Source organism: Chenopodium quinoa, unplaced genomic scaffold (assembly GCF_001683475.1).
Source record: "Chenopodium quinoa cultivar QQ74 unplaced genomic scaffold, ASM168347v1, whole genome shotgun sequence".
NCBI lineage: Eukaryota > Viridiplantae > Streptophyta > Magnoliopsida > Caryophyllales > Amaranthaceae > Chenopodium > Chenopodium quinoa.
The window spans coordinates 6,802,542-6,827,613 of record NW_018744304.1 but is presented as its reverse complement, the minus strand read 5'-3'; the positions used below and the strand labels follow the sequence as shown (position 1 = coordinate 6,827,613).

Here is a 25,072-nt window from a genome sequence, read left to right as displayed (position 1 = left end):
TATAGATGAAAATGAAGATAATATACGTTTTTGAGACAGTAAAAATTCGAGTAGGGCAAAAAAAACGAAGGGAGTACAAGTCTATAGTATGACTCTTCTAGGGGGTACTAAACCACGCCTTTTGGTAGCGTCATTGTTTCCTCAAACTCGTTCATTCAATGCTTGTATTAATTGATTTTTTTTTTAAAGAAGTCCCAAAGGACATTAAATTTCATCAAATAAAGACATTTGCCATCTACAATTGACAATTAACAATAATGAAAACGAATTTAACATAATCAAACAAGAATTAATCGGGGAAGGGCTAAGACCTAAGAATTTAAATACATAAATATAACAATTCGGCACATTCTCAATTCGTTGTCTCATACAACTTTTTCAGTGAATCCGTCGTCGCTTCACAATTTTGTGAGAAAGTTAATTCTTGTGCTGATTCCGTAACCTGAATTCGAGCCATAATCAATCGTAGCCCCGCACAACCGGAGACCAAATTAAACACAAATAAAACTTTGTCTTTCGAAGGAATCCGAAAAAACCTTGTCTTACGAAGGAGATCGAATAAACCTTGTCTTTCAAAGGAGATAGACCCTTTATTTTGAGGGAGACATTATTAATGTAGCCTAAGAAACAAAAAACTTAAAAGAAAATAAAGATTGGGGCTTTCTACCCGTGAAATCTGATAGAAGCTCCTTAAAAATTGACAACGGGGGCTAAAGTTTGGGAGAGAGAAGAGAGACAAAGGAGGCTAAAAAGAATTTGCTTGTGTTAATTGTTGAAAAGTAAAGCTTTTTTTTTTTTAAAAAAATTATGACATGGAGCGGTAGATGATGGGTGGTGGTTGTTCAGTTGATGGTGGGACAACAAGTTAGAGTCTACAGAGTAGTTTAAGGAAATGGAAATGAAATACAAGTATGATATATTTATACGGGCAATTCACCTCTTTTACTCTCTTGGCTTAGTTCTCTCCACCTTATTTTTTTGAACTAAAGTTTAATTTTGCTGAGAAATTGAACGTATTACTTATTAAACACAATAAAACTTATTAGTTTTATATTAGTTTTTGAAATATTGATTTTTATGGCAGGACGTTTTATGTGCGGTTGGCTACACCATGTGACCGCTTGTAAAATAACAAAGTAACCGTTTGTAATATAGACCAACTAACTCCTGTAACACTAATTGAGTAACCCTTGTACCACTGACCAAGAAACCCCATTACCCTCATGATGGCCAACTACATGTATGAATATATGTTTTTATGGATTAAAACTTATTTTTAATGGGCTAAAATTTTTTTTTACTAACTATAACTTATTTTTAGTGTATTGAAATTATTTGTAATGAATATTATATCGTATTATTTTAAGGGGAACATAATAGGGTCTTACTCCGGCCTCCGGTCATTTAATTTGGAATGGCTAGTTAATTGTATGGATTTGAATTCTTTTAATAAAAGTTTTTTACTTTACATTACATTTGATTTCATTTGAAAGTTTATTACAATTTATTGGGTGTTCCACCAGGTTCACCTTTTGGCTAAATTAAGATTCAAGCTCAATTTCTGGGTAATTAGGTTTCGCCCTCCCTTCTTCAATTGTTGTTGCAGAGGATTGAACATGCGATCCTCCCTACCAATTATGTGCAACTCATATCACTAGTTCATCTCTGCACAAACATTAAATTGGTAGAAAGTTTCGTACAAAGAAATTATGCAAGTCTCTATTAAATAAGTGAAGGGAGAGCTTCTTGTTATAAAAAGGCCACAATACCCCTTTTCTTTTAAGCTCCCTTCTTTTTTATGTTCTACTAATTTGTATTTTGTGCGTATTCTATCTGAGCCTAATGCATTATGGGCACGAGTGCTACGAGCAAAATATTGTAAAGGAAGGTGCGATGTGGATATGTTTAAAACTAAAGCTAATATGTCGAATATATGGAAAGGAATCTCTGAAAATGCAAAATATATCTCAGCAGGCTCAAGAGTTGCTTTGGGAAATGGATCGTCCACTCTCTTTTGGGACCATAATTGGGCGATGCCTAGCCCTCTTAGAGCAGCTGCAATTGATAATATTCCGAAACAGCTAGATGGGGCAACGGTCGAAGAATTATGGGATGAGGAAAGTGGTTGGAAATGGGATCCCTTCGCTGAACTCCTCCCCCCTGATGTGTTAAGACTAATTGAGGCTCATGCCTTGAGAAAAGATAACGATGTGGGTGATCTGTTATATTGGAATGGGGGATTAAAAGGAAAATTTTCTATAAAATCTGCAATGAAAATCATTCGACGAGATGATGACCCTGGTAATGATGGCACTTGGAGCCTAATCTGGAAGCTCAAGGTTCAACAACGAGCTAAAGTTTTCCTTTGGCTAGCAATGCACGATCGACTCATGACTAATGCTAATCGTTTGAAGCGCAATCTCACTAATTCTCCTTGGTGTAAAACTTGCAATGATTTTGAGGAGACTATAATTCACGTCTTAAGAGATTGCAAAGCGGCAAAGGAGGTTTAGAGACAAGTTGGAGGCCCAGCTGCTACTGTCAACTTCTACCAAGGATCATTAAAGCAATGGATTGGTTTTAACATCAAAAATCAAGTTTGAAGCAATCTTTCCCCTGAAGTTTGGCCAACCTATTTTGCCATAACCTTATGGTGAATTTGGAGGTGGAGGAACAATGTAGTCTTTGATAGAACCCAAGACATACCCTTCGATATAAATCAGTTTCTCCTTGCAAGGTTCGAAGAGGTGTGGCGTGTTTTGGGAGAAGATGCTCAAGCTAACTCTCAGCAAGCAAGAACAAGGAATGAAGCTTTTGTACGTTGGATAGAACCTCCTATAGGGTGGCTGGCACTCAACACAGATGGTGCAGCTAAAGGAGCCCAGTGGGGGGCTAATTCGTGACTATACTGATAAAATGCTTCATGCTTTCTCACTCAAAATGTATGTGATGCTTATATGGCTGAGTTGAAAGCTATTGAATATGGGTTGGAACTAGCACAACGAATGAATGCTATAAAGCTCCAGGTTCAAGTAGATAGCCAGTTGGTTGTTGCAGCACTAACTACTGAAGAAATTCACAGAGGCCAGGGATACCATATCATACGCCACTGCAAGCAGCTTATTGAAGATGCAAATTGGCAAGTCCAAATAATCCATATATACCGAGAAGCAAATCAAGCCGCAGACTGGCTAGCAAACCAAGGCGTCATCCAGAACAACAGTATCGAGTTGATTCAATTCCCTCCTATAGAATTAGGACGTATTCTACATGATGATATTGTTGGTGTGACCTTGCCACGTTTAATTCTTAGTTAATAGTTTGTTTTTCTTTTCTGGGGCTTAGCCCCTCGTGAGCACCAAAAAAAAAAAAAAAACTTGTATTTTGTGCTATCTTCAACACACATGCTTGTTCAATTATAACTTGATGTTATGAAAATATTATACGTAGTATTTAGATACTAAACATTGTAAGGATTCTAATAATATCACATACAATGAAGATAAAGTTATACGGAGTAATTTAAACAATCTGTATTATTAAGTATAGTTTGTAAAACCAACTTTCTATTCCTCTCTTCTCTCTCCTCCTTTCTCTCTCCAAAACCCTAGCCTCCATTGTTGAATTTTGAAGGGGCTTCCATCGATTTTAATCGGTGGAAAGCCCCAATCCTTGTTTCTTTATAGTTTTTTTAGGTTTATAATAATGCTTCCTCCTTTTGGAAGGAACTTTTCTCCCTCGAAAGAAAGGGTTTCCGATCTCCTTCGAAAGACAAGGGTTTTTCGACCTCCTTCGAAAGACAAGGTTTATCTCCTCTTTTCGAGGGAGAAATTTTTTAGTTTTGAATCCATGATAGTAGATCTAATGGATTATCGTAAAATTATTTCATTGGTGAAAAAGTTATCAAGTTTTCGAATACGGACAGATGAATCAGAAGGAAAACAACCTCACAGCTACAAAGGATCGTTAGATTGTCTCACCAACAAGGCTGTAATTTTCAGCGATATAAGCGGGAGATGCTCCGCAGTGCAAGATCTACTCGACGATCGTAGTTTTTATGAAGGAAAATTCTATATGATTCAATATCTTATGTATTTGTTAACGTCAAATCTCTATTGTAGATGTCGTATGACTTTTAATTAATAAAATATTTTTGCTATTAAAAAAAAAATTTAAACAATCTGTGAATATTTTACATTGTTAATTGATTAATCTTTCCTTTGTTTTCTTTGTTGATTGATTGATTTTTAAGAATATTTTTATTCTAATTACTATCTTGGTTTTTTTTTTCTATTCACTTTTTCTTTATTCAATCAAACTAAAAAACTCTAATTGTCTATTGCAGCTTATTTAAAAAATATTGATATCTTTGAACCTTTTGGCTTCCGAAAATACATTTAATATCAGAAATAGGGTTAAGATGGTATCGGGTTGGAACATGATACTTAATACCATGTGTTTGGTTCGATTCTGAAATGAAATATCATCCCCTTAATTTCATATATTTAATATCTAAAGGAATGGAATGAGCCAAACCCACCCCCTCCCCCCAAGGTTTCTAAACTCCATACCTCATGGGTTTGAGGTATGAGTTTAAAAATCATATTTTTGACAACCAAACATATGATATGGGTTTTGGTCATTCTAAACTCATACCTAATACCTATAATCCGCGAACCAAGCGCCCCCTTGGAATCAATCACTTAAAATAAGAAAAGGAGGAAATCTTAATAATTTGGAATTTGATTGCAGCTTTGTAATTAATGTTTTGTCTTTTCTTGTTTTATTTATGGTAATCGACTATAATTAAATTGCCTATAATAAATTTTAATTAGAAAATTTTCCATGTCAGCGATCCACTGACACATATATCAACCAATCAGAATTATTTGACTATTTAGACATCCAATTAGATAAACTATTCACGGATTATGAAAATTATTCAGCCGATAATAATGTTAGGAAATATTCTATATGGGTTTATCATTTTAAAACGCTCAAAATAGTACTACCTCCAGATCTTGTTATATTCGTCACGTTATATACTTTCAAAATATCAATTTTTCATAATTTTTTCTTATCGATAATTAAATATATTAAAGATTGAAGACAAATGTGACTAAAGAAACGTGTCAACTAAAAATAAACAGTGGACATATATGGGACTACAAAGTGAGACAGAGGGAGATTTTTTTTATCTGTACGAAATATTCTAAACTTAGGCCATTTTCACTTCACCTTAAAAAAATAATATTAACTAAAAATAATTTCAGTTCACTGAAAATAATTTCAGTTCAGTAAAAATAACTTCACTTCAGTAAAAATAACTTTAGTTCAGTAAAATTCAGTTTTCTTAAAAAAAGAATCATAATAGAAAAATTCAAGTTTAGCAATTATAATTTTGTTTTGGTAAAAATATTTTTTTAGCTAAAATAAGGTGAAATGAACGGGACCTTAGGCTTTATTATTGTCCGAGCAAACCCTAATAAACCTAATTATTCTCGTACTCCGTACCCTATATATATATATATATATATATGATTCTCTCTAATTCCCTTTGCCACTTTTACTTCATACGTAGTAACAACAACAAAATCAAACATGGAGCACAAAATTTTCAATTAAAAATACTCGTAATCATGAATCTCCGACTTCTCTCACTGTTTCACTGTTTTCCGGCGTCACCTCCTCTCCACCGCGTCTCACTCTCATCACCGCCTCACACCCCAACACTCAACAAGGTTACACACGAAGTACGTAATTTTAATTTTTTTTTTAAACTTTTTTTCTGGCATGTTTGTTTAGATTAAGTTTCGTTTTTTGTTCAAATTTCTATACATGTTAGAATTTTTCTATTAAAGTTTCAATTTTGTTTTTAATAATTGTTCAATGTTTTAGTTTATTTATTGTATTTTGTGTTTACAAATTGTTTAAATTATCGAATTATTTGTGTTGATTATTATTTGATCATGAATATATACGAAGTATGTAATATTGTTATACATCAATTCTATAATTAGAGATAGTTAACTAAAAAACCCTAACAAAATTGAGAACAATGAATGAATTACAGCATTAGCAATTGATTTTTAACGAAATTGACTAAAACATAATTACAGAGATGTGTGTAAGAGAAATAAAGTGAATAAAAGGCTTAGTTAATAGAAATTTGTATTATTGTATATTTTAATTGTTTTTTATGTTGCAAATTTGTGATTATTTATCTTAAAACACCTAAAGTCTTGAATTATTGGTGTTTAGGGAAAATTCAAGTTGATCTTCATAATAAACAACAATTGTTTATCAATTGGCAACATTGTAAATAAGTTCACAATTGTTTATCTAGTGGCAATTCAAGTAACGGGTTTGCCTATGTTCTTACGATTTACCCCTAGATAGACATAAACCGTTAATCATAAAGATCATTGGGGCTCCCTCCATCTTAAATTGGGATCAATTTAGCATTCTGGTGTATTATTGAAGTTTGCGTTATACATGTTGATGATCTGGATAGTGATAAAAGGCTTAAGCTGTGGGAAACAATTTAAATGGATGTTTCATATGGATGTAGCTGTGTTTTTCATAACTTTGCCTTACCCTTAGTAATGAGGTGACGATTGTTCAGGTTGTTGAGTATGGCTCGAAAAGGACTCATGGAACAAGACTTGAGCAAGTTGGATGTAACAAAACTACATCCTCTTTCACCTGAGGTCATTTCTCGTCAGGCTACCATTAATATTGGTAAAATACATTTGATCACAAATGTACTTTGAGAATTGCATTGTTTATCTTGTAAATTTGAAATATTCTCTTCATAATATTCATTATTACTCCGTATATTTGTAGGAACCATTGGTCATGTGGCTCATGGAAAGTCGACAGTTGTGAAGGCTCTGTCTGGTGTTCAGGTACATCTCTGCTACTTTATACATGGTTTTGATGGGTGTTGACTTAATACTGAAATTTATAGCCTGATTATGATGGTTTAACATGAGTAAAATATTTTCTAGTCTCTAACACATTGCATTTTAGCCAAAAATAGACGAAGCATGTATGAGCTGATCATTTGTATTTGTCTTTACTCTATATATTAATGTTATTGAAGCAGTGAAGGTTATTCAGTTATTCTTGATGTTAACTGGGATGTTGTTTGTTTTGTTTTGTGTTCTTTCCTATTATGCAGACTGTACGATTCAAGAATGAGCTTGAGCGAAATATCACTATCAAACTTGGCTATGCTAATGCCAAAATTTATAAATGTGTTGACGAAAGATGCCCTCGACCCATGTGCTACAAGTATGATCTCTTTTCCTTTGACATCTATTATCCTCTCTCGTATTCGGAACTTATTAGCTCAACAATCATAAATTGATAGATTCTTGTTGTATAACTAGTAGAGAACTAGAGATGGCACCCTATGTAAACACCTATTCTCTTGCGGTTGTTTGTTGAAGATGTGATTTATCCTAAAGTTTATTTTTTATGTGTTGCAATTTTGGATTTGCTGGTGACATACTGGCCAAACTGTTTTTGCAGGGCATATGGAAGTGGGAAGGAAGATTCCCCAATGTGTGATGTACCCGGATTTGAGAATGCTAGGATGAAGCTTTTGAGACACGTGTCCTTTGTCGATTGCCCGGTAATCTATTGCTGCTACTAGGATTTTGTGTTCGTAACTTTGGTTGATTTTTAGTTCTAGAAGTTGAGTGTTGTGTTGACCTTATGAATTCCTATTTGTTTCGTTTCTCAATTTTGAGTCTAGTGTTGCTTGGGACAAGCAACAATATAGCTTGGGAGAATTTGATTAATCATGTTTATGTAGGACATTTTGGGTATATTTAGTTTGTATTTATAGTTTAGTTGTATGCTTTTATGCTATGAATTTTATCTTTGTTGGAGCAGTCAAACTTTATTTTTTCTTGCCATGTTCTTCTAGAAAATTAGAAAAAAAAATCTTATATTATTGAGGCATGTGGGAGCTCAATGGTAAATCTCTAATATCCCAACCTTAAAGTTACGAATTCAATTCTCATATCCCAACCTAGTTTGGGTCCTACCCCTCCTCTAGCCTCATTTGGGCTAGTATATGTAGACTAGGTAATAATTAGTCTGAATTTTGCTTAAGGAGGTGGAGCTAAATTAGCTAATTTTAAAAAGTATTGCTTAACAACTACAACCTTTGCACTTTCTCGACGTTGATTTGGCACACTAGTGCCCTTTTTCTAAATTACTGACATCAATATTGCTGTTTATTGAAGATTGTATAGCATGCTATGTTATAAGTGGATTATCTCTAGCCTTAGACCTTGAGCATCTCCATTTTATACCAGTTTTGTGTGATTTATGCATGTGAAATTCTTAATGACAGGGTCATGATATTCTGATGGCTACTATGCTTAATGGAGCTGCTATTATGGATGGGGCCTTGCTTCTTATTGCTGCTAATGAGAGCTGCCCCCAACCCCAGACTTCTGAGCATCTTGCTGCAATTGAGATCATGCAACTCAAGCATATTATCATCCTCCAAAATAAAGTTGATCTTATCCCAGAAAATGTTGCTTTGAACCAGCATGAAGCTATTCAGAATTTTATTCAGGTAACTTGTTTAGAATGTTGAACTTGTAGAGTTGTAGACCATGACCCAAATTCATTTAATTGGAAGGCTGAAGCATATTTCTGACGCGGCCTTGTTTTCTTTAGGGAACTGCTGCTGCTGAAGCCCCTGTAATTCCAATTTCTGGTCAATTGAAGTACAACATCGATGTTGTGTGTGAAAACATTGTCAAAAAGATTCCTATCCCTGAGAAAAATTTCGTCTCACCACCAACTATGATTGTAATTCGGTCTTTTGATGTTAACAAGCCTGGGTATGAAGTTGATGATATACATGGTGGTGTTGCTGGTGGAAGTATTTTAAAGGTTGCCTTCTTTCTTTTTATAGTAACAAATTTAATGAGATTTACTGTCTTATCAATTGTTGGCTGGTGATTTTGTTTCGGCATCACTGTTTCTTGATTTAGATGATAGTGCTGGAAGTAAAATATAAAAATATCTTGTGTGCAGGATGGCATTGGGGGGTTCAGGGAGGGTTTTGGAAAACTCATATTTCAATTATCATTATGCAAAATTTTCAATCCAATTGTCCTTTCCAATATTATGTATCCACTCTGCTTTGCATTCACAACCTATTGATAATCTGACCGTACTACTAATATTACCATCAATTAGTCAGTATTCTGGAATGTTGAAAAAAAAAAAAAATTTGGTCTTCTGCTGGATTTTATGACACTAATTTGTTGCTAAAGTTAGAAATATCATATAATGATTGGAAGCCTTTGGTTCAATCCTTTTTTTATAAGTTAATATTTGATACTATGCAGTGTTACTGATTATATCCCTGCCCTATGTCTTCTCATTATAGATCATTAATATTTCAAATGACAACCTGAAGCTAAGCTACTTCATCAGCAAAAGTTTGTTTTGAGATTTGTGCAATTGTTCTTTGATTTGATTTATATATTCATTGAGGAAAATAGGTTGCAATTCTAAATGTAGGCCTTTCGGAATTAGTAATAGACAATATCTTTGTGATACTTTTGAGAAATCTTCTCATTATATTCGCTATTGTATGCAGGGTGTCTTGAGGGTGAACCAAAATATTGAGGTTCGACCTGGAATTGTTGTGAAGGATGATAGTGGCAATATTAAATGCACACCCATATACTCCAGAATTGTTTCATTGTATGCTGAGCAAAATGAGTTACAATTTGCTGTGCCAGGAGGTCTTATTGGGGTTGGAACAACCATGGATCCCACTTTAACCCGAGCTGATAGATTGGTGGGTCAGGTACTCGGGGAGGTTGGGTCTCTTCCAGATGTATATGTTGAGCTAGAGGTAATATTTTTTTGCCCTCATAGCATAAGAATATGTTCTTCACTGTTCCCTGTGCTTGGACCAATGTTTTTGTGAGTGTGACTGTGTATGTCTCCAGGGTGCTAGTAGCCTTTGTGGGCAATATCTTATGATATGACAGGCATAAAATTTTTCCATTTGGATTCCGTTATCATTTATGAATTTCGAGAATATTTGAGCTATTTCTAGCTCATCTTTTTGTCTTGTGGTCAACTTTCAATATCATGTTCACCGCACTCCTGCAGAGTACCAATCACCATGTTTTTCTTACATTTTTTTTTTTCACTATGGAATGTATTCTGGATTGCCTAGAATCCACTTGGGTACATAGGTGCCTTAAGATGGTGCAGGTGTAAAGCTATGTTCATATTTGGATGTTTTACGAGGGGGCGAGGGGGAGCTCTGCTCTACCAGCAATATTTCATTGGCTGACTGTTTAGTTACATTCTTATTCTTCATTTGCTATTGCTGCTACTGAAAACAAATGTGTTTTATCATCCACAACTTTGGTACAGCTTTAACATATCTTAAAACTCCTTTATTATATCTTTGTTAGATTTTTGGTTTTGAGTTGACTCTCTATGCTACAGGTGAATTTCTTCTTGCTTGGACGGCTGATTGGTGTGAGAACAAATGGGACTGAGAAACAGGGAAAGGTGACAAAACTGAAAAAGGGAGAGATTGTTATGTTGAACATTGGTTCCATGTCGACTGGTGCCCGTGTAATTGCTGTCAAACATGATGTGCATTTGGCGAAGTTGCAACTTACATCTCCAGTTTGCACAAGCAAAGGAGAGAAAATCGCCTTGAGTCGGCGGGTTGAGAAGCATTGGCGACTTATCGGATGGGGACAAATACAAGCTGGTGTTACCCTTGAGATCCCACCTTGTTCTCTCCGTGCTTGAAGTTAACAAGTGAGAAAGAGAAATAGACAAGATAGCTAAATAATAGAAGTTCCGCGGAAATGGTTTTAATTTGGGTACAATAAATTGAGATGCTTTACTTTTTTTTATTTTTTATTTTTTTTTTTATTTTTTTTTTATTTTTTTACATATTTCAAGATTATTATATTTTCACCTGATGGCTGATGCTATTTAATACTCCCTCCGTCTTTTTTTAAATGCATCACTTTAATTTTTGCACTATTTACATACATAGTCCTAAATCTGCTAGTAATTCAGCTAGTTCATGTGCCATATTGTTATTTACTCTTCTTAACTCTATAGTATCAAGCATGACCTATAAGGATAAAGCATCCGTTAAACTTCAATTCTCTTGAATTTGAGCTCCTTAGCAATCGAAATTCCTTCTCTAACAGCAAGCAATCAATGGTTCATGGAGGCGGATGTACTATTTTCCAAGCCCCTTCTTAGTTCTTAGGTCCCCAAAACTCTTAACAAACACAATCAGTGGTTTATGGAGGCGGATGTACCATCCGTTCAAAAAAAAGAAAAAAAAAAAGCGAACATTTTATAGAAATGTAAAGAACAATTAGTTAAAGTGAAAATAACATTTAGTTAAATTGAAAAGAACATGGTATATAATTGTAAAGAACATATATCTAAAGTGAAAAAAAAAAATATTGTTAAAATGTAATGAATGTGATAAAAGAACATGGGAGATATAAAAAAAGAACATAAAGCTATTAACTATTATGAAATATATAGAAATTAGAGGATTAAGAGAAGAAGGTAATAAGAGAAGTATTACTACTTGTATGTATTACTCTTGGTAATATTTTTGTGTACATCATACAAGTGAAATTGCATGGTTATTTATAGTAGTAAGAATCACTATTACATTGTGGGCTATAACCTTAGAGGGTGGCAATTAGGGTTGGCTACTACATTTAATGCAATGAAGAAATTGGAGTGTGGACATTCACACCTTGACTAAATTAATTAACTCTTAACACTCCCCCTTGAATGTCCATACAAAATAGGGTATATATTGCCTCGTTAAAACCTTGCTAGGTAAAACCCTTTAGGATAAAAGCCATAGCTAAGGGAAAAGGGTACAACAATATATTACTATATGCTTTAGTGTACTGTCTCATTAAAAACCTTGTCAGGAAAAACCCATTGGGATAAAAACCTGATCGAAGGGAAAAAGAGTGCAGTGCATATAATGCTCCCCCTGATTTTAACATAGTTTATGAAGATGACGCATTCCAATCTTGTGGACCAACCGCTCAACACTCTTCGATGGTAGGGACTTTGTAAACAAGTCTGCAAGATTATCATATGATTGGATCTGTTGGACATTTATCTTCCCTTCCTTTTGCAAATCGTGTGTAAAGAACGGTTTTGGGGATATATGTTTAGTCCTATCACCTTTGATATATCCTTCAGTTACTTGTGCGATGCATGCAGTATTATCTTCGTAAATGATGGTTGGGCTTTCAGTTACTTCTTTCATCCCACATTCTTCTTGGATATTACCGATCATTGACCTTAGCCATACACACTCGCGTCCTGCTTCATAAAGGGCAATCAACTCAGCATGATTTGATGAAGTCACAGTCAAGGTCTGCTTTGTTGATTTCCAAGATATTGCAGTTCCACCATAGGTGAACAGATATCCAGTTTGTGACTTGGCATTTTGTGGGTCTGATAGATATCCAACATCTGCATATCCGATGAGGGTGGCATCTTGCCTTGATTGATAAAGCAAACCAAGATCTTTCGTTCCTCATAGATATCGTAGTAAGTGTCTTACTCCTTTCCAGTGTCTCTTCGTTGGTGCGTTGCTAAACCTGGCTAACAAATTCACAGAAAAGGCTATATCGGGTCTAGTATTGTTAGCTAGATACATTAGAGCCCCAATTGCACTCAGATATGGTACTTCAGGACCAAGGACATCTTCGTTTTCCTCTCGAGGTCTAAATGGATCATATTTCATAGTCAAAGACCGAACAATCATCGGGGTGTTTGTTGGGGTCGCTTTGTCCATGAAAAAACGTTTTAACACTTTTTCAGTGTAGTTAGACTGATGGACAAAAATACCATCATTTAAGTGCTCAATTTGCAATCCAAGACAAAATTTAGTTTGTCCAAGGTCTTTCATCTCAAATTCTTTCATCAAGTACTTTGCAGTTCTTTCAAGTTCATTTGGAGTTCCAATGATATTTAAGTCATCAACATAAACCGCAACAATTGCAAATCCTGATTGTGATCTCTTAACGAAAACACAAGGACTGATTTGATTATTCTTGAACCCTTCTTTCATAAGGTATTCACTTAGACGATTATACCACATCCTTCCAGACTGTTTCAATCCATAAAGTGACCTTTTTAATTTTATGGAAAGTAAATGTCTAGGCTTGTGGTTTTCTGGTAATTTTAGTCCATCTGGGACTTTCATATAAATGTCTGTATCGAGTGACCCATATAAATATGCGGTCACTACATCCATCAATCGCATCTTTATTCCTTCTGATACTGTCAAGCTTACCAGAAATCTTAACGTAGTTGCATCAACTACGGGAGAATATGTCTCCTCATAATCAATCCCTGGAATTTGAGAAAAACCTTGGGCTACAAGTCTTGCCTTGTATCTAACAATTTCATTTTTCTCATTTCGTTTTCTCACAAATACCCACTTGTATCCAACTGGCTTTACACCTTCTGGTGTAAGGGTTATTTTGCCAAACACTTCTCGTTTTTCGAGTGACTTTAACTCTGTCTGCATTGCCTCTTTCCATTTTGGCCAATCATGCTTGCAACGACATTCTTCCACTGTTCTTGGTTCACTATCATTTTCGTCAGATGCCATTTCAATTGCAATGGAATATGCAAATATTTCATTTACGATAACATCATTTCTATTCCAATAATTCCTGGTAGAGACAAAATTTATTGAAGTTTCATTGTTATCGATGTCATGGTCATCTTGTTCATCCCCTTTCGGATTATCATCTTTTTCTTTATTCTCATCTGTATTTTGTCTTTCTTGACCTTCCGTAAGGGGAATGTTGTTGATCTCATCAGGTCTTTTTAGTTTTCTTGGTTTAGAGTCTTTTGAACCAAGTGGTCTTCCACGCTTTCGGCGTGCAAGAGATTCATTTTCAATGATCTTTTCACTAGATGGAATTTCAATTCGTGCAGGGGCATTTTCAGCTGGTATATGTGATTTTGTCACTTTCTTTGAATCTATAAATGCATCAGGCAGCTGATTTGCAATGCTTTGTAAATGAACAATTTTCTGAACTTCTTGTTCACACATATTTGTTCGTGGATCAAACATTGACAATTGTGTTGCATTCCAAATGATTTCTATTTCTTTCTTTCGTGGGTCCACTTTCTCTCCCCCTAAGGCTGGGAATACTGTCTCATTGAAATGATAGTCGACAAATCTAGCCGTAAATAATCACCGGTCATTGGTTCAAGATATTTAATTATGGAGGGTGATTCAAACCCAACATAAATTCCCAGCCTTCTTTGTGGACCCATCTTTGTTCGTTGGGGTGGAGCAATAGGAACATACACCGCATAACCAAAAATTTTTAGATGTGAGACATTAGGTTATCGACCAAAAACTAATTGTAGTGGTGAGAACTTATGATAAGCAGTTGGTCTCAATCTAATTAGAGTTGCCACATGTATTATGGCATGACCCCAAGCAGATGAAGGCAATTTTGATCTCATCAATAATGGCCTTGCAATCAATTGTAGTCTCTTAATTAATGACTCAGCGAGTCCATTTTGTGTATGAACATGAGCTACTGGATGTTCTACAACAATTCCAATCGACATACAATAATCATTAAATGTTTGGGATGTAAATTCCCCAACATTGTCAAGCCTTATTCTTTTTATTGTATGGTCTGGAAATTGTGCTCTTAATTTAATAATTTGAGCAAGAAGTTTTGCAAAAGCAACATTTCTACTGGATAAGAGACTTACATGTGACCATCGAGTTGAAGCATCAATTAATACCATAAAATATCGGAATGGTCCACATGCAGGATTAATTGGTCCACCAATGTCTCCTTGAATCCTCTCTAAAAATGTTGGAGATTCAGTAGCAATTTTGTTCATAGATGGCCTTATTATTAATTTGCCAAGTGAACATGCAGAGCATGTTAATTCATCTGATCGAGGGATTTTAACATTCCTAATGGAATGTCCTACTGAATTTTCTATAATCTTGTGCATCATTCCTGTACTAGGATGACCCAAACGATCATGCCATAAAGTTAGCAGATTCTTATTATCTAACTTCTGGTTAGATATCGAATTTATTTCAACTGGTCGTATATCTATATGATATAACCCTGAAGAATATGCTGGCAATTTCTCATACACTTGTTTCTTGCCATATTTTTCTGCCGTGAGGCATAAATATTCCTTTTGATCCACTATCATTGTTTCTAAATGAAAACCATTTTGACACACATCTTTAAAGCTTATAAGATTTCTTCGAGATTTACTTGAATATAAAGCGTCATTAATGATTAATTTTGTTCCATTTGGGAGTATTATGCAAGCTTTTCCAGAACCTTCTATTAGCTTAGCTGACCCAGAAATGGTATTAACATTTGCTTGAAACAATTTTAACTTTAAAAAATATTTTCTATCCTTCAGAATAGTGTGTGTTGTTCCACTGTCCAAAAGGCATTGAAATTTGAAACCAACTTCGGGCAGATCCATATCTTCATAAAATAATAAGTATAAGATTAGTTTAAGATAATTAAACTGGACTTACTTTATTAATGATGAAAAATTAAAAGTACATAACTTGAACATAAAAAAAAACATATAGAAAAGTACGTAAAGAAAACATAATACATATCATAGTAATTGATGAATTATCTAAACATGATTATTCTCTCCAAAGATAAATTCACCACCAGCTTCACCATTGTCTATGAGGAAACCAGACACATCAAGGCTAGTTCCAGGGACATTTTCTTCATTAACGTAATTTGCTTCGACATGTTTTTCTTTCCCTTTAATGGAAGCCTGGTATAGTTCTACTAGATGTTTGGCTGTACGACAAGTACGTCCCCAATATACAGTCATGCCACATCTATAACATGTGTCTTTCCCTTTTGTGGTGGCTTGATTTTTGTTTCCTTGTTGATGCCCCCTTTGAGTGTTGTTTCTAGGGGGGAAATGACCTCTACCACGACCATGACCACGTCCGCGGAAATTTCCACGACCTCTGCCACGATTATTATGTTTTCCACGTCCACCTCTATGAGCAACATTTGTCTCGGGTGGATTTGAGCTTTCTACAACATTTGTTTCATTGAATGCTTGAGACCCAGTTGGTCTTAGGTTGTGATTCTTCAACAGAAGATCATTATTCTTTTCAGCAACCAATAATGTAGAAATAAGCTCAGAATATTTTGCAAAACCTCTTTCACGGTATTGCTGTTGCAATACAATGTTGTTAGCATGGAATGTAGAGAGTGTTTTCTCTATCATTTGCACTTCAGTGACTGGTTTATCACAATATCTCAATATTGATACAATTTTATATAGTGATGAATTATAATCACTGACAGATTTAAAGTCCTGAAATCTCAGGTTTGTCCACTCAAACTGTGCGGAAGGAAGGAGTACCCTTTTGTGGTGGCCATACCTTCCTTTCAGGCTATCCCATAGTTCTTTGGGATTTTCCACCATTAAATACTCAGTTTTTAAACTGTTATGTAAATGATGCCTTAAGAGAACTATAGCTTTTGCTTTCTCTTGATCAGTAGGAACTTTAACTTGAGCAGGGGCATCTTTTTCGTTTCCTGGGATGGTAATTTCTTTGATTGTATGTTCCAATCCCTGAGCCTTTAAATTCATTTGGGCATCATCTGTCCATTCAAGATAATTATGTCCGGACAAGTCTAATACGTCAAATTGTCTTTTCATCAAGTCTCCCATTTTAACTACAATCAAATAGATAATTATTATTAAGTCAATTAAGTAAGTGATAATTAAAGTAATCAAATTATAATCATAATAATAAGCCATTTTAAAACATATTTTGCTTCTCCCCCTTGGGTTATTATTACGATTTACATAAAGTTAAGCTAAAATAAAATATGATAATTACGTTTGTTAAACAATAACATCAACAACAATAACAATGATAATAATAACAATAACAATAAATACTACTACTATTACTACATCACCGACAATAATAATAATAATAATAATAATAATAATAATAATAATAATAATAATATTAATGACATACATTAATGATAAGACAAAAGGAACATTTATTATAACAAAATGCACTTATAATCTACCTAGAAGACAAAAAAAACTTGAAGTACTACGAAAATTACACGCATTAATTCCCTTTGTCGAAAAACCAAGCGCTACTTATGTAAAATGATGAAAATCATCATTGCCATTAATAAACTACTAGGGCCATAACTAAAACTAAGTATAGTTTTAATTTCCTTAAATCTTCTTCAAAGGTAAAGGGGTGTGGTGGTTGTTGGTTGTCGACGGGGAACATGGTGTGTGGCCGGAGTGAATGGAGGAAGAAGAAGAGGAGATAATTTGGGTAAAGTTTAAGGAGGGGATAAGGTTTGTATGGTGAAATAAGGGGGGTGTAATCCGCTTTTTATAGGGGGGTAAATTATCCGTTTCAGCTTTACACAACTGTAAAAAATATCATACAATGTTCTAGTAGACTGGTGAAAAAAAAATCGTAATCAAACTATTAATATTTACAAACGTAAATAAGTATCACACTGGGATGTAAGCCGTAGTGGTCCGAGAACCCTAATCTATTCATGAGGTCAAGGATTCGAAAACTGAAAGAAACATAAAAAGTGTGTAATCTAAAAATTAAATAAATATAAAGGCTGCATAATTTTTTTTTCATTTTAGTAATTATGCACAAGTAAATAAGTATGAACATGATTTGTGTGACCATGAAATTTACTCTATTAACATGCATACAACAAATATTTCCACATGCAAAAGTAATTATATATTACTTTCTATAACCATGCATGAGAGTTACCAAACTAAATATCATAAATAAGGTACATATTGATATCCTCATTTTTATCAACATGGCTAATTATGTAGAGTAATTTTGTGGAGAAATATATTGTGAGTTTCTGGTATAGAGGATCCCGTATGGGCAGCTATAGAGCATACTCCTCAAAATATATTTTGTGAAAGAAATTGAATCTTTGTAAAAATTAGATAATCGGTATAAGTATACCTGATTGAAGATGGTGCTGATAACGTGTTATGAAATATATAGAAATTAGAGGATTAAGAGAAGAAGGTAATAAGAGAAGTATTACTACTTGTATGTATTACTCTTGGTAATATTTTTGTGTACATCATACAAGTGAAATTGCATGGTTATTTATAGTAGTAAGAATCACTATTACATTGTGGGCTATAACCTTAAAGGGTGGCAATTAGGGTTGGCTACTACATTTAATGCAATGAAAAAATTGGAGTGTGGACATTCAACCTTGACTAAATTAATTAACTCTTAACATTAACAACAATGAACATGACACTATTTTTATAAAGAACACACTATTATATAATACTTCTTTATTATCTTCGTGTTATTTGATTGTCAGTGTAATTTTTTTTTTTAATTTGTGACATAATATTCATTGTTTACTATGAAATGTTGTTTAAATTTTGTCTTTAGATTATGGTGGGTGAATATAAATAATGTTTATTACATAACTAGTTTTGTGCCCGTGCGATGCCCGGGTTGTTTATTAAATTTAAAGATATATTTCAATCTATATGTCAAATTTTAAAACATATCATTGATACAAAATTAGTTAGGAATTGACGTGTTTTTGTGGCGATTTAAACTTGTAGACATGTAATGACAAATAATAATACTATTGATGAAAAATATTTTTTGACCCTGTCTGAAATGACTCGTGACCCGACCTGATTGACAGGTCTACACACAGTAATAAAATTATATTAGATCGTGAAGTATATTATTTTAATTGATTAGAATATATTATAAACCATGGATGTGGTACATTTTGAACTAATTCCTTCGCTCCAAAAATATATTATGATACAAAAAATAAATTTATATGATAATTTATGAGAGTTATAATCTAATTTTTTGAATAAAATTATAATTCAATTTGTACATATGAAATATTGGTACTTTATAAAAAAAATAAAACTCTAAATTAACAATTTTATCCTAAAATTCTATCCAAATTTGATTGAAAATAAAATTCTAAACTACCTTTTTTATCCTACAAATTGAATTCTATATAACTCTATCCTACTTGACACGACACTTGGCGAAAAGTTGGAACGCCAAGTGTCGCTGCCTCGTCGCATTCTATATAACTCTATCCTACTTGACACGACACTTGGCGAAAAGTTGGAACGCCAAGTGTCGTTGTCTCGTCGCATGACTAAAAGTTTAGCTTTATATATTAGTTATATGATATTATCATGTTCTTTATTAATATTATGGATGTTCTTTAGATATACAAAAACATAAAGCAGGGTGTTCTTTGATAAACAACTATATATTCTTTACAAAATAGCTATATGATCTTAACAAAACAACTAGATCTTCATTTTGCCTTTTATCAAAAATTCGGATGTACCATGCTTGGTAAGTCCGCCTCAACAAAGAAAATTTCATAACAATTAATATTTTTCATCACGTAGATCGAGAAAAATGTTACTTCGTAATATGTGGAGAGTGGGCTTTCCACTAACGCTAATTGAAAAAAAAAAAAACCGTAACCCCGTTAATGGCTACATAATGACAATGCCATTGTATAATTACAATTGTACAAGAGGGTTACAATGTGTAACTTCTAAATAAAAAGGGCACAACTTAAAAAATGCGATAGTTAAGGGTCACTATATAGAATTTTCCTTTTATTTTTAAATAAATCAAACTCCATTATCTTACTTTTCGTATACATCTTTGATATCAGTCAAAATCAAATCCCATTAGACCATTTTCTAATTTTATTATATTCATATTCTTAAAAGCATGTACAAAAGACAAACTTTTACTAATATGTATAAAATGACTACAAATCTACAATACTTGTCTTAGTATATTTGCCACTTTTTATTTCCAAGTCACTTGCAACTCAAAAGTTGGAATTAACATTTTAAAAATGAAATATCAAGTGTGAACAGAATCTTAGACACTCATACTATATTCTTCTTTAAGATCACATTAATTGTATGGCACAAGTATTAGCTGTTATATGCTTATATCTGAATGATCAATGATACATAAGATTCCTCAGATTTGCATACACTTAGGAATCAATTCAGATATTTCATATGGCATTATTTGAAATATTCTTATTCAAACATCATTAATATTTTAATTTTCCAAAAACAAAAATACAACGTTATTCTTCTAAGATATAGCCAGTAATTTCTGCTATTTAGCTAAACATGAGATGTATTTTTTTCTTGTGCACAATGTGACAGGCAAACCACCATCAAAGGTGGCCGTAAGGCCGGGGGCGAACCGTGGAACATGACTAGGGAAAGAGTTTGCTAACACAAAATGAAAATCCCTTAGAAGTGATAGTGCAACATATTTGATTTCCATGAGTGCCATTTCTTTGCCTAAACAAACCCTATTTCCGGCTTGAAACACCGGGTACTTGTATGGATTTTGTGGGATGAACACCCTATCTTCGTCGAGCCATCTTTCCGGCTTGAACTCTAAACAATCTTTACCCCATAGTACTTCCATCCTACCCATAGCATAAGGATGGTAGGTAACCCTAGTTCCTTTCATGACTTTAGTATTCATCATGTCTGGTAAAACATCATTGTTTAGAGCAAATTTAGAGTCAAATTGAACGGGAGGGTAAAGCCTCATACTCTCGAAAACAGCCGCTTGTAGGTAGGTTAGTTCACCTATTTGATCATACATGACAATTCCTTGCCCTTGTCCAAGGACTCTATCTGCCTCAGTTAAAATATTGGTTTCAACTTGTGGATGTTTTGCTATTAGCAAAAAAAAGCTTGTTAAGGTCGAGGCCATCGTGTCTCGGCCTGCAAGCAAAAAACTAACAATGATGTCCCTAAGATAACAATCATTATCCTTCACACTTTCCATAAATCTTGAAAGGAGGTCTTTTTCTTGGCTTAAAGAGGTGCCTAGTTTTTTTCGCCTTTGCTTAATGACCTCCTCCATGGCTACAATATCAATAACCTTGACCGCGTCTTTTAGCTTCTTCTCTTTTCCTATTCCTAGGAACCTTTTGAGCTTCCAAGCTATTGAGCACACCTCGAGTGCTCTTTCAGCTGAGAGCTTGGTTGCTAGGTCAAATGAAGTGGAGAAGTCTTTGAAGGGACCAACAAGTTGTTGTAATAATGGTTCAATTTTCACCCCAAAGGAAAACTTAGAGATTGTACCTAGTGAAAATGCCCTGAATATTTCTTGTAAGTCTACTACTTGACCCTCTACTTTGCTATAAAGGTAGGGCATGAGTTGGTTGTCTATCTCTTCCTTCACCGCCTAAAACAATGGCAAAGCTAAGTTAGAAAAATATCCAAGTTTAATTAATCATACTATATACATTTTTAAAAAAGAAAATAAATCATACTAACTACTTGTTTTTTTTAATGGAGGTAACTAAAATTAGGGAAAAACTTATATATAATTTCAATGTTATAACTTATTTGTCAAGATGTATGCATAAATATATATCTAGCATATATAGAATACTAATTAAAGGATAGAATATACGTAAATATCTAGCATATATATATATATATATATAATACTCAAGTAGATGTATGCAATATAGATACTATATGTAAGAAATAAAACTATTAGTAGCTAGGTACACCTTCAAGAGTTATATAGGTCCATCCCTAGCTAACTAACCTGGAAGGAATATGACCGGACCGAGCACCTATCGAGCTCGAGGCTAGCCATCTTCCTTTGGAACCTCCATGCATCGCCATCAACGTTGAAGATTCCATGCCCTAGAAGATCACCCAAGATTGTGGAGAAGGGTTTACCTTTAGGATAGTTGTTAAAATTGGTCTTTAACATGTACTCAACGTTGGAGGGATTCGCGGTGATTATGTTGTCTAGGACATGGATATGGATTGTTTTGGAGGGTGAGTTTTGTAGGAGATTAGCGTACCAATCACATATTTTTGAAAAATTATTAGACCAACTTGAAGTTACATAACTGTAGCATATATCACACTTACAATGGAAATACCTCCTTTTGATAAGTAGTATATATGCTAACAATATAGTTATATTAATAAGCAAGAATAAAATTACAATAATAATGAAATTATAAGATAAGAAGAAGAAGAAGAAGCCATGAATTAAATCATACCAGCTTAAGGAAGGTTCAAATTCCATGAATTAGAAAATGATAAAGAAAAAAATGATTTTATTTTTATTTTTATTTTGGAAGAAATAATTAGGGGAGTTTTGAATAATTAAGGAAATGAAAAGGCAATATAATTAGAGAGGTAAAGACAGAGAAAAAGGAAGAGATGACAGCAATTATATGCTTTTAAACATAAGTAGTGATTGATACAGTATATTATTAATCAATATTTTACATCAATGTGATAGTGTTGTAATACTCATTACAAAATTTTTATTTTGGTTCACTACTTTAATTGATGATGCTGCTTCCACTAACAATAGAAATTGATTGTCTAGCAATATTATATGCTTGATGAGGGGCACGTGCACTATATTACAAGTTATGACATTGTCAACGATTGACAATATAAAAATTCAAAATATATAATAATTTAAAATCTATATAATAGTACAATCTGAATTTTTAATATAAAAAACATGTACGCTATTAGAGATGTCAATTCGGGTATTCAAGTTGGGTTCGGGTTTGAGTTAAGTGATAACACGATATTATACATGATTTATATGTGATATTTGGTCATGTTTTATTGTGTTTTCTTCATTCTCCTAATCTTTTTGAGCTATTATTCTTCCTATTTCGATATTGTTCTTCTCGGTTTGTTTTTTTTTGTTTTTATAGGAATAGGGCTCGATTTGCGTGGAATTTATTTTGATCGTGAAATATTTCTTTATATGGAGCGTTTCTAGCATCAATGGAGCATTTTGGCAACCTACTCCACAGCTTGGTTGTGGCGTGCAATCTGTTGGCCACAACCTGGTTGTGGGCATCTATATTGGAGCAAGGGAGAGGCGAAGACAGCTCGCTCCACAGCCTGGTTGTGGCGGTTTTCTTCGTGTCACAACCCACCTGTGGCAGCTCGTTTTGGTGGCGTTTGAGAGTCCTATTTAAATAAAAATATCTAGTTTTACGCTAGGATATAAATAGGTTTTAGATAGTCTTTTATTTATCACTTTTTCAAATATTATTTTAGAATTTTTGGGTATTACATTCTTCCATATTATTTTCTAGGGTTTTGATTTCAAGATTGAAGATTTCATAATTAATTCCAAGTATTGATTTCTTCTCTCAATTCTCTTATTTTATTATTGTTAATTATGTTTTCTTTATTGATTATCATTCTTGATTTCATGAATATGTGTGAGTAGTTTCTTTATTCCAAGATCTAGCGGAACCCGAATATGATTAATGCTTGATTTAATTCTTTAAATCATCTAAGGTTGTGTTTGGAAACATGATATTCATTTCAAATGTTGGAATTGAATTTCAGAATTTGAAATCTTGATATTCAATTCCATTGTTAGGTGTTTGGGAAACATTAGAATTTCATTTCCAAAATTTGAAATCCTAACTTTTGTTTGGAGATGACTGATATTTGAATTAAGCAAATAAAATTTTCATTAAGAAAAAATTACATTTACTTAATTATTAATTAAATTAAACAAGCAGAAAAAAAAAGAAAATAAATGAACTAAACAAATTATAAACATTTAACTATAAATTGGAGGAACTTATACTCAACAATTAAAAATTTAATCAAAAAAACTGAAAATTAACTGATATTTTCGACCAAAAAACTGTGCAATTAGTCGTATTATCCGGAAATTAAGATGATTCAATGGAGGCCAAGAGAAAGCTCAAAAGCTTCTTTAATGGACGAGTGATAGCTCACAAGTCGGTTCAGTGGAGGAGAAAGAAAGCTCACATGCCGTTTCAATGGAGGGGAGAGAGACCTTACACGCCGCTTAAATGGAGGAGAGAGAAAGATCATACGTCGCTTCAATGGAGGACAAAGAAAAGCTCAGACGCAACCTTAATGGAGAATTGAGAGTACACTTTCACGAAGAAGACAAATTAAAGCTCACTAGTTGCTCTAATGGAGAATTTGAGTACGAAAAAAACATATCAATCTTCAATGGAGTAGAGAGCTCACAAAATGCTTCAATGGAGGAGAGAGAAACCAAGGCGAGGAGAGAGAAAATCAGAAAAGGGGAAATCGGGTCTATCCCTAGGAGAGAGAAAGTCAGTTTTTTAATTTTTTAATTTTTTTTTATAAGAAAGTAAGAATTTGAAATGATAGGCTTTGGGATGGAATTTGAAATTTTGATAAAATGGGTATAATTTTTTAAGGGTTGGATTTCAACCAAATGCAAATTCAAATTTTAACATTACCCAAATTTGTTTTTTGGCCCAAATCCATCATTTCAAATGAAATGCTTGGAACCAAACAGGTCATAATGATAATTGCAAATGATATGCTTAATTGATTGTGCTCATGCCAATACTAGATTAGGGATAATTGATATTGTTATTAATCCATTGTTTTAATCGCAACGAGAGTTGGGTTTTGACGGGTTTGAATAAATCAATTAAGGGTTTGAAGTTCATCACGGGAGTAGTTGAATGGATGATTAGGAAGTTAGGGTAATGTGCTCAAGGTGTTTAATTTACATTATTCCACATAAGTAGGCTTGATTGTGATTAGGAAAGCCATTGATAACTCGGGAGAGACCATTGGTACTATTCAGGGATTACTTTTCCTCTTTAATCAATTGAATTATATGTTAGGGGTAGAACAACTATTGCATTAATTGTATTCGTGGTAATGCTTGATCTTGGATGTCTTTTGTATTTGATTATCATATTAATTAGTTTAATCGTCGTTCTTGATATTTAGTTATTGATTCTCAATTATTTGATTTGGTTACTTTCTTAGTAGTTACTTAAGTCTAATTAATTAGTTGAACCATAGTCTCTTGGGATACGACCCTTGCTTGCCCATC

At 33.6% G+C, this 25,072-nt stretch overlaps 3 protein-coding genes across 3 annotated transcripts; 1 reads left to right on the top strand and 2 right to left on the bottom strand.

The window, feature by feature from the left end:
• Positions 1-5,556: 5,556 nt before the first annotated feature.
• Positions 5,557-11,595, top strand: LOC110695769 (eukaryotic translation initiation factor 2 subunit gamma-like). Its single transcript, XM_021873002.1, has 9 exons — positions 5,557-5,753; positions 6,626-6,741; positions 6,847-6,908; positions 7,184-7,296; positions 7,537-7,639; positions 8,369-8,596; positions 8,701-8,919; positions 9,635-9,895; positions 10,504-11,595. The coding sequence occupies exons 2-9, from the start codon at positions 6,636-6,638 to the stop codon at positions 10,816-10,818; spliced, it is 1,407 nt and encodes a 468-aa protein (XP_021728694.1). The 5' UTR covers positions 5,557-5,753; positions 6,626-6,635; the 3' UTR covers positions 10,819-11,595.
• Positions 11,596-15,726: 4,131 nt separating this feature from the next.
• LOC110695865 lies at positions 15,727-16,794 on the bottom strand. Its single transcript, XM_021873091.1, has one exon. It carries the CDS (start codon positions 16,792-16,794, stop codon positions 15,727-15,729), a length of 1,068 nt encoding a protein of 355 aa, XP_021728783.1.
• A 3,403-nt stretch (positions 16,795-20,197) lies between these two features.
• LOC110695767 (cytochrome P450 94C1-like) lies at positions 20,198-22,541 on the bottom strand. The gene is made up of 2 exons (XM_021873001.1): positions 21,764-22,541; positions 20,198-21,391 (listed from the first exon to the last, which is right to left on the bottom strand). Exons 1-2 carry the CDS (start codon positions 22,256-22,258, stop codon positions 20,300-20,302), a joined length of 1,587 nt encoding a protein of 528 aa, XP_021728693.1. The 5' UTR covers positions 22,259-22,541; the 3' UTR covers positions 20,198-20,299.
• Between the last annotated feature and the right edge of the window lie 2,531 nt (positions 22,542-25,072).

Bases quoted from the DNA above. Each gene is read 5' to 3' on its own strand.
- LOC110695769 (XM_021873002.1), top strand. From the start codon at position 6,636: ATGGCTCGAAAAGGACTCATGGAACAAGACTTGAGCAAGTTGGATGTA. The intron at 6,909-7,183 runs GTACATCTCTGC...CCTATTATGCAG, and splicing joins AGGCTCTGTCTGGTGTTCAG to ACTGTACGATTCAAGAATGA. The intron at 7,297-7,536 runs GTATGATCTCTT...CTGTTTTTGCAG, and splicing joins CCTCGACCCATGTGCTACAA to GGCATATGGAAGTGGGAAGG.
- LOC110695865 (XM_021873091.1), bottom strand. From the start codon at position 16,794: ATGGGAGACTTGATGAAAAGACAATTTGACGTATTAGACTTGTCCGGA.
- LOC110695767 (XM_021873001.1), bottom strand. From the start codon at position 22,258: ATGGAATTTGAACCTTCCTTAAGCTGGTATGATTTAATTCATGGCTTC. The intron at 21,392-21,763 runs GTTAGTTAGCTA...CCATTGTTTTAG, and splicing joins TCCGGTCATATTCCTTCCAG to GCGGTGAAGGAAGAGATAGA.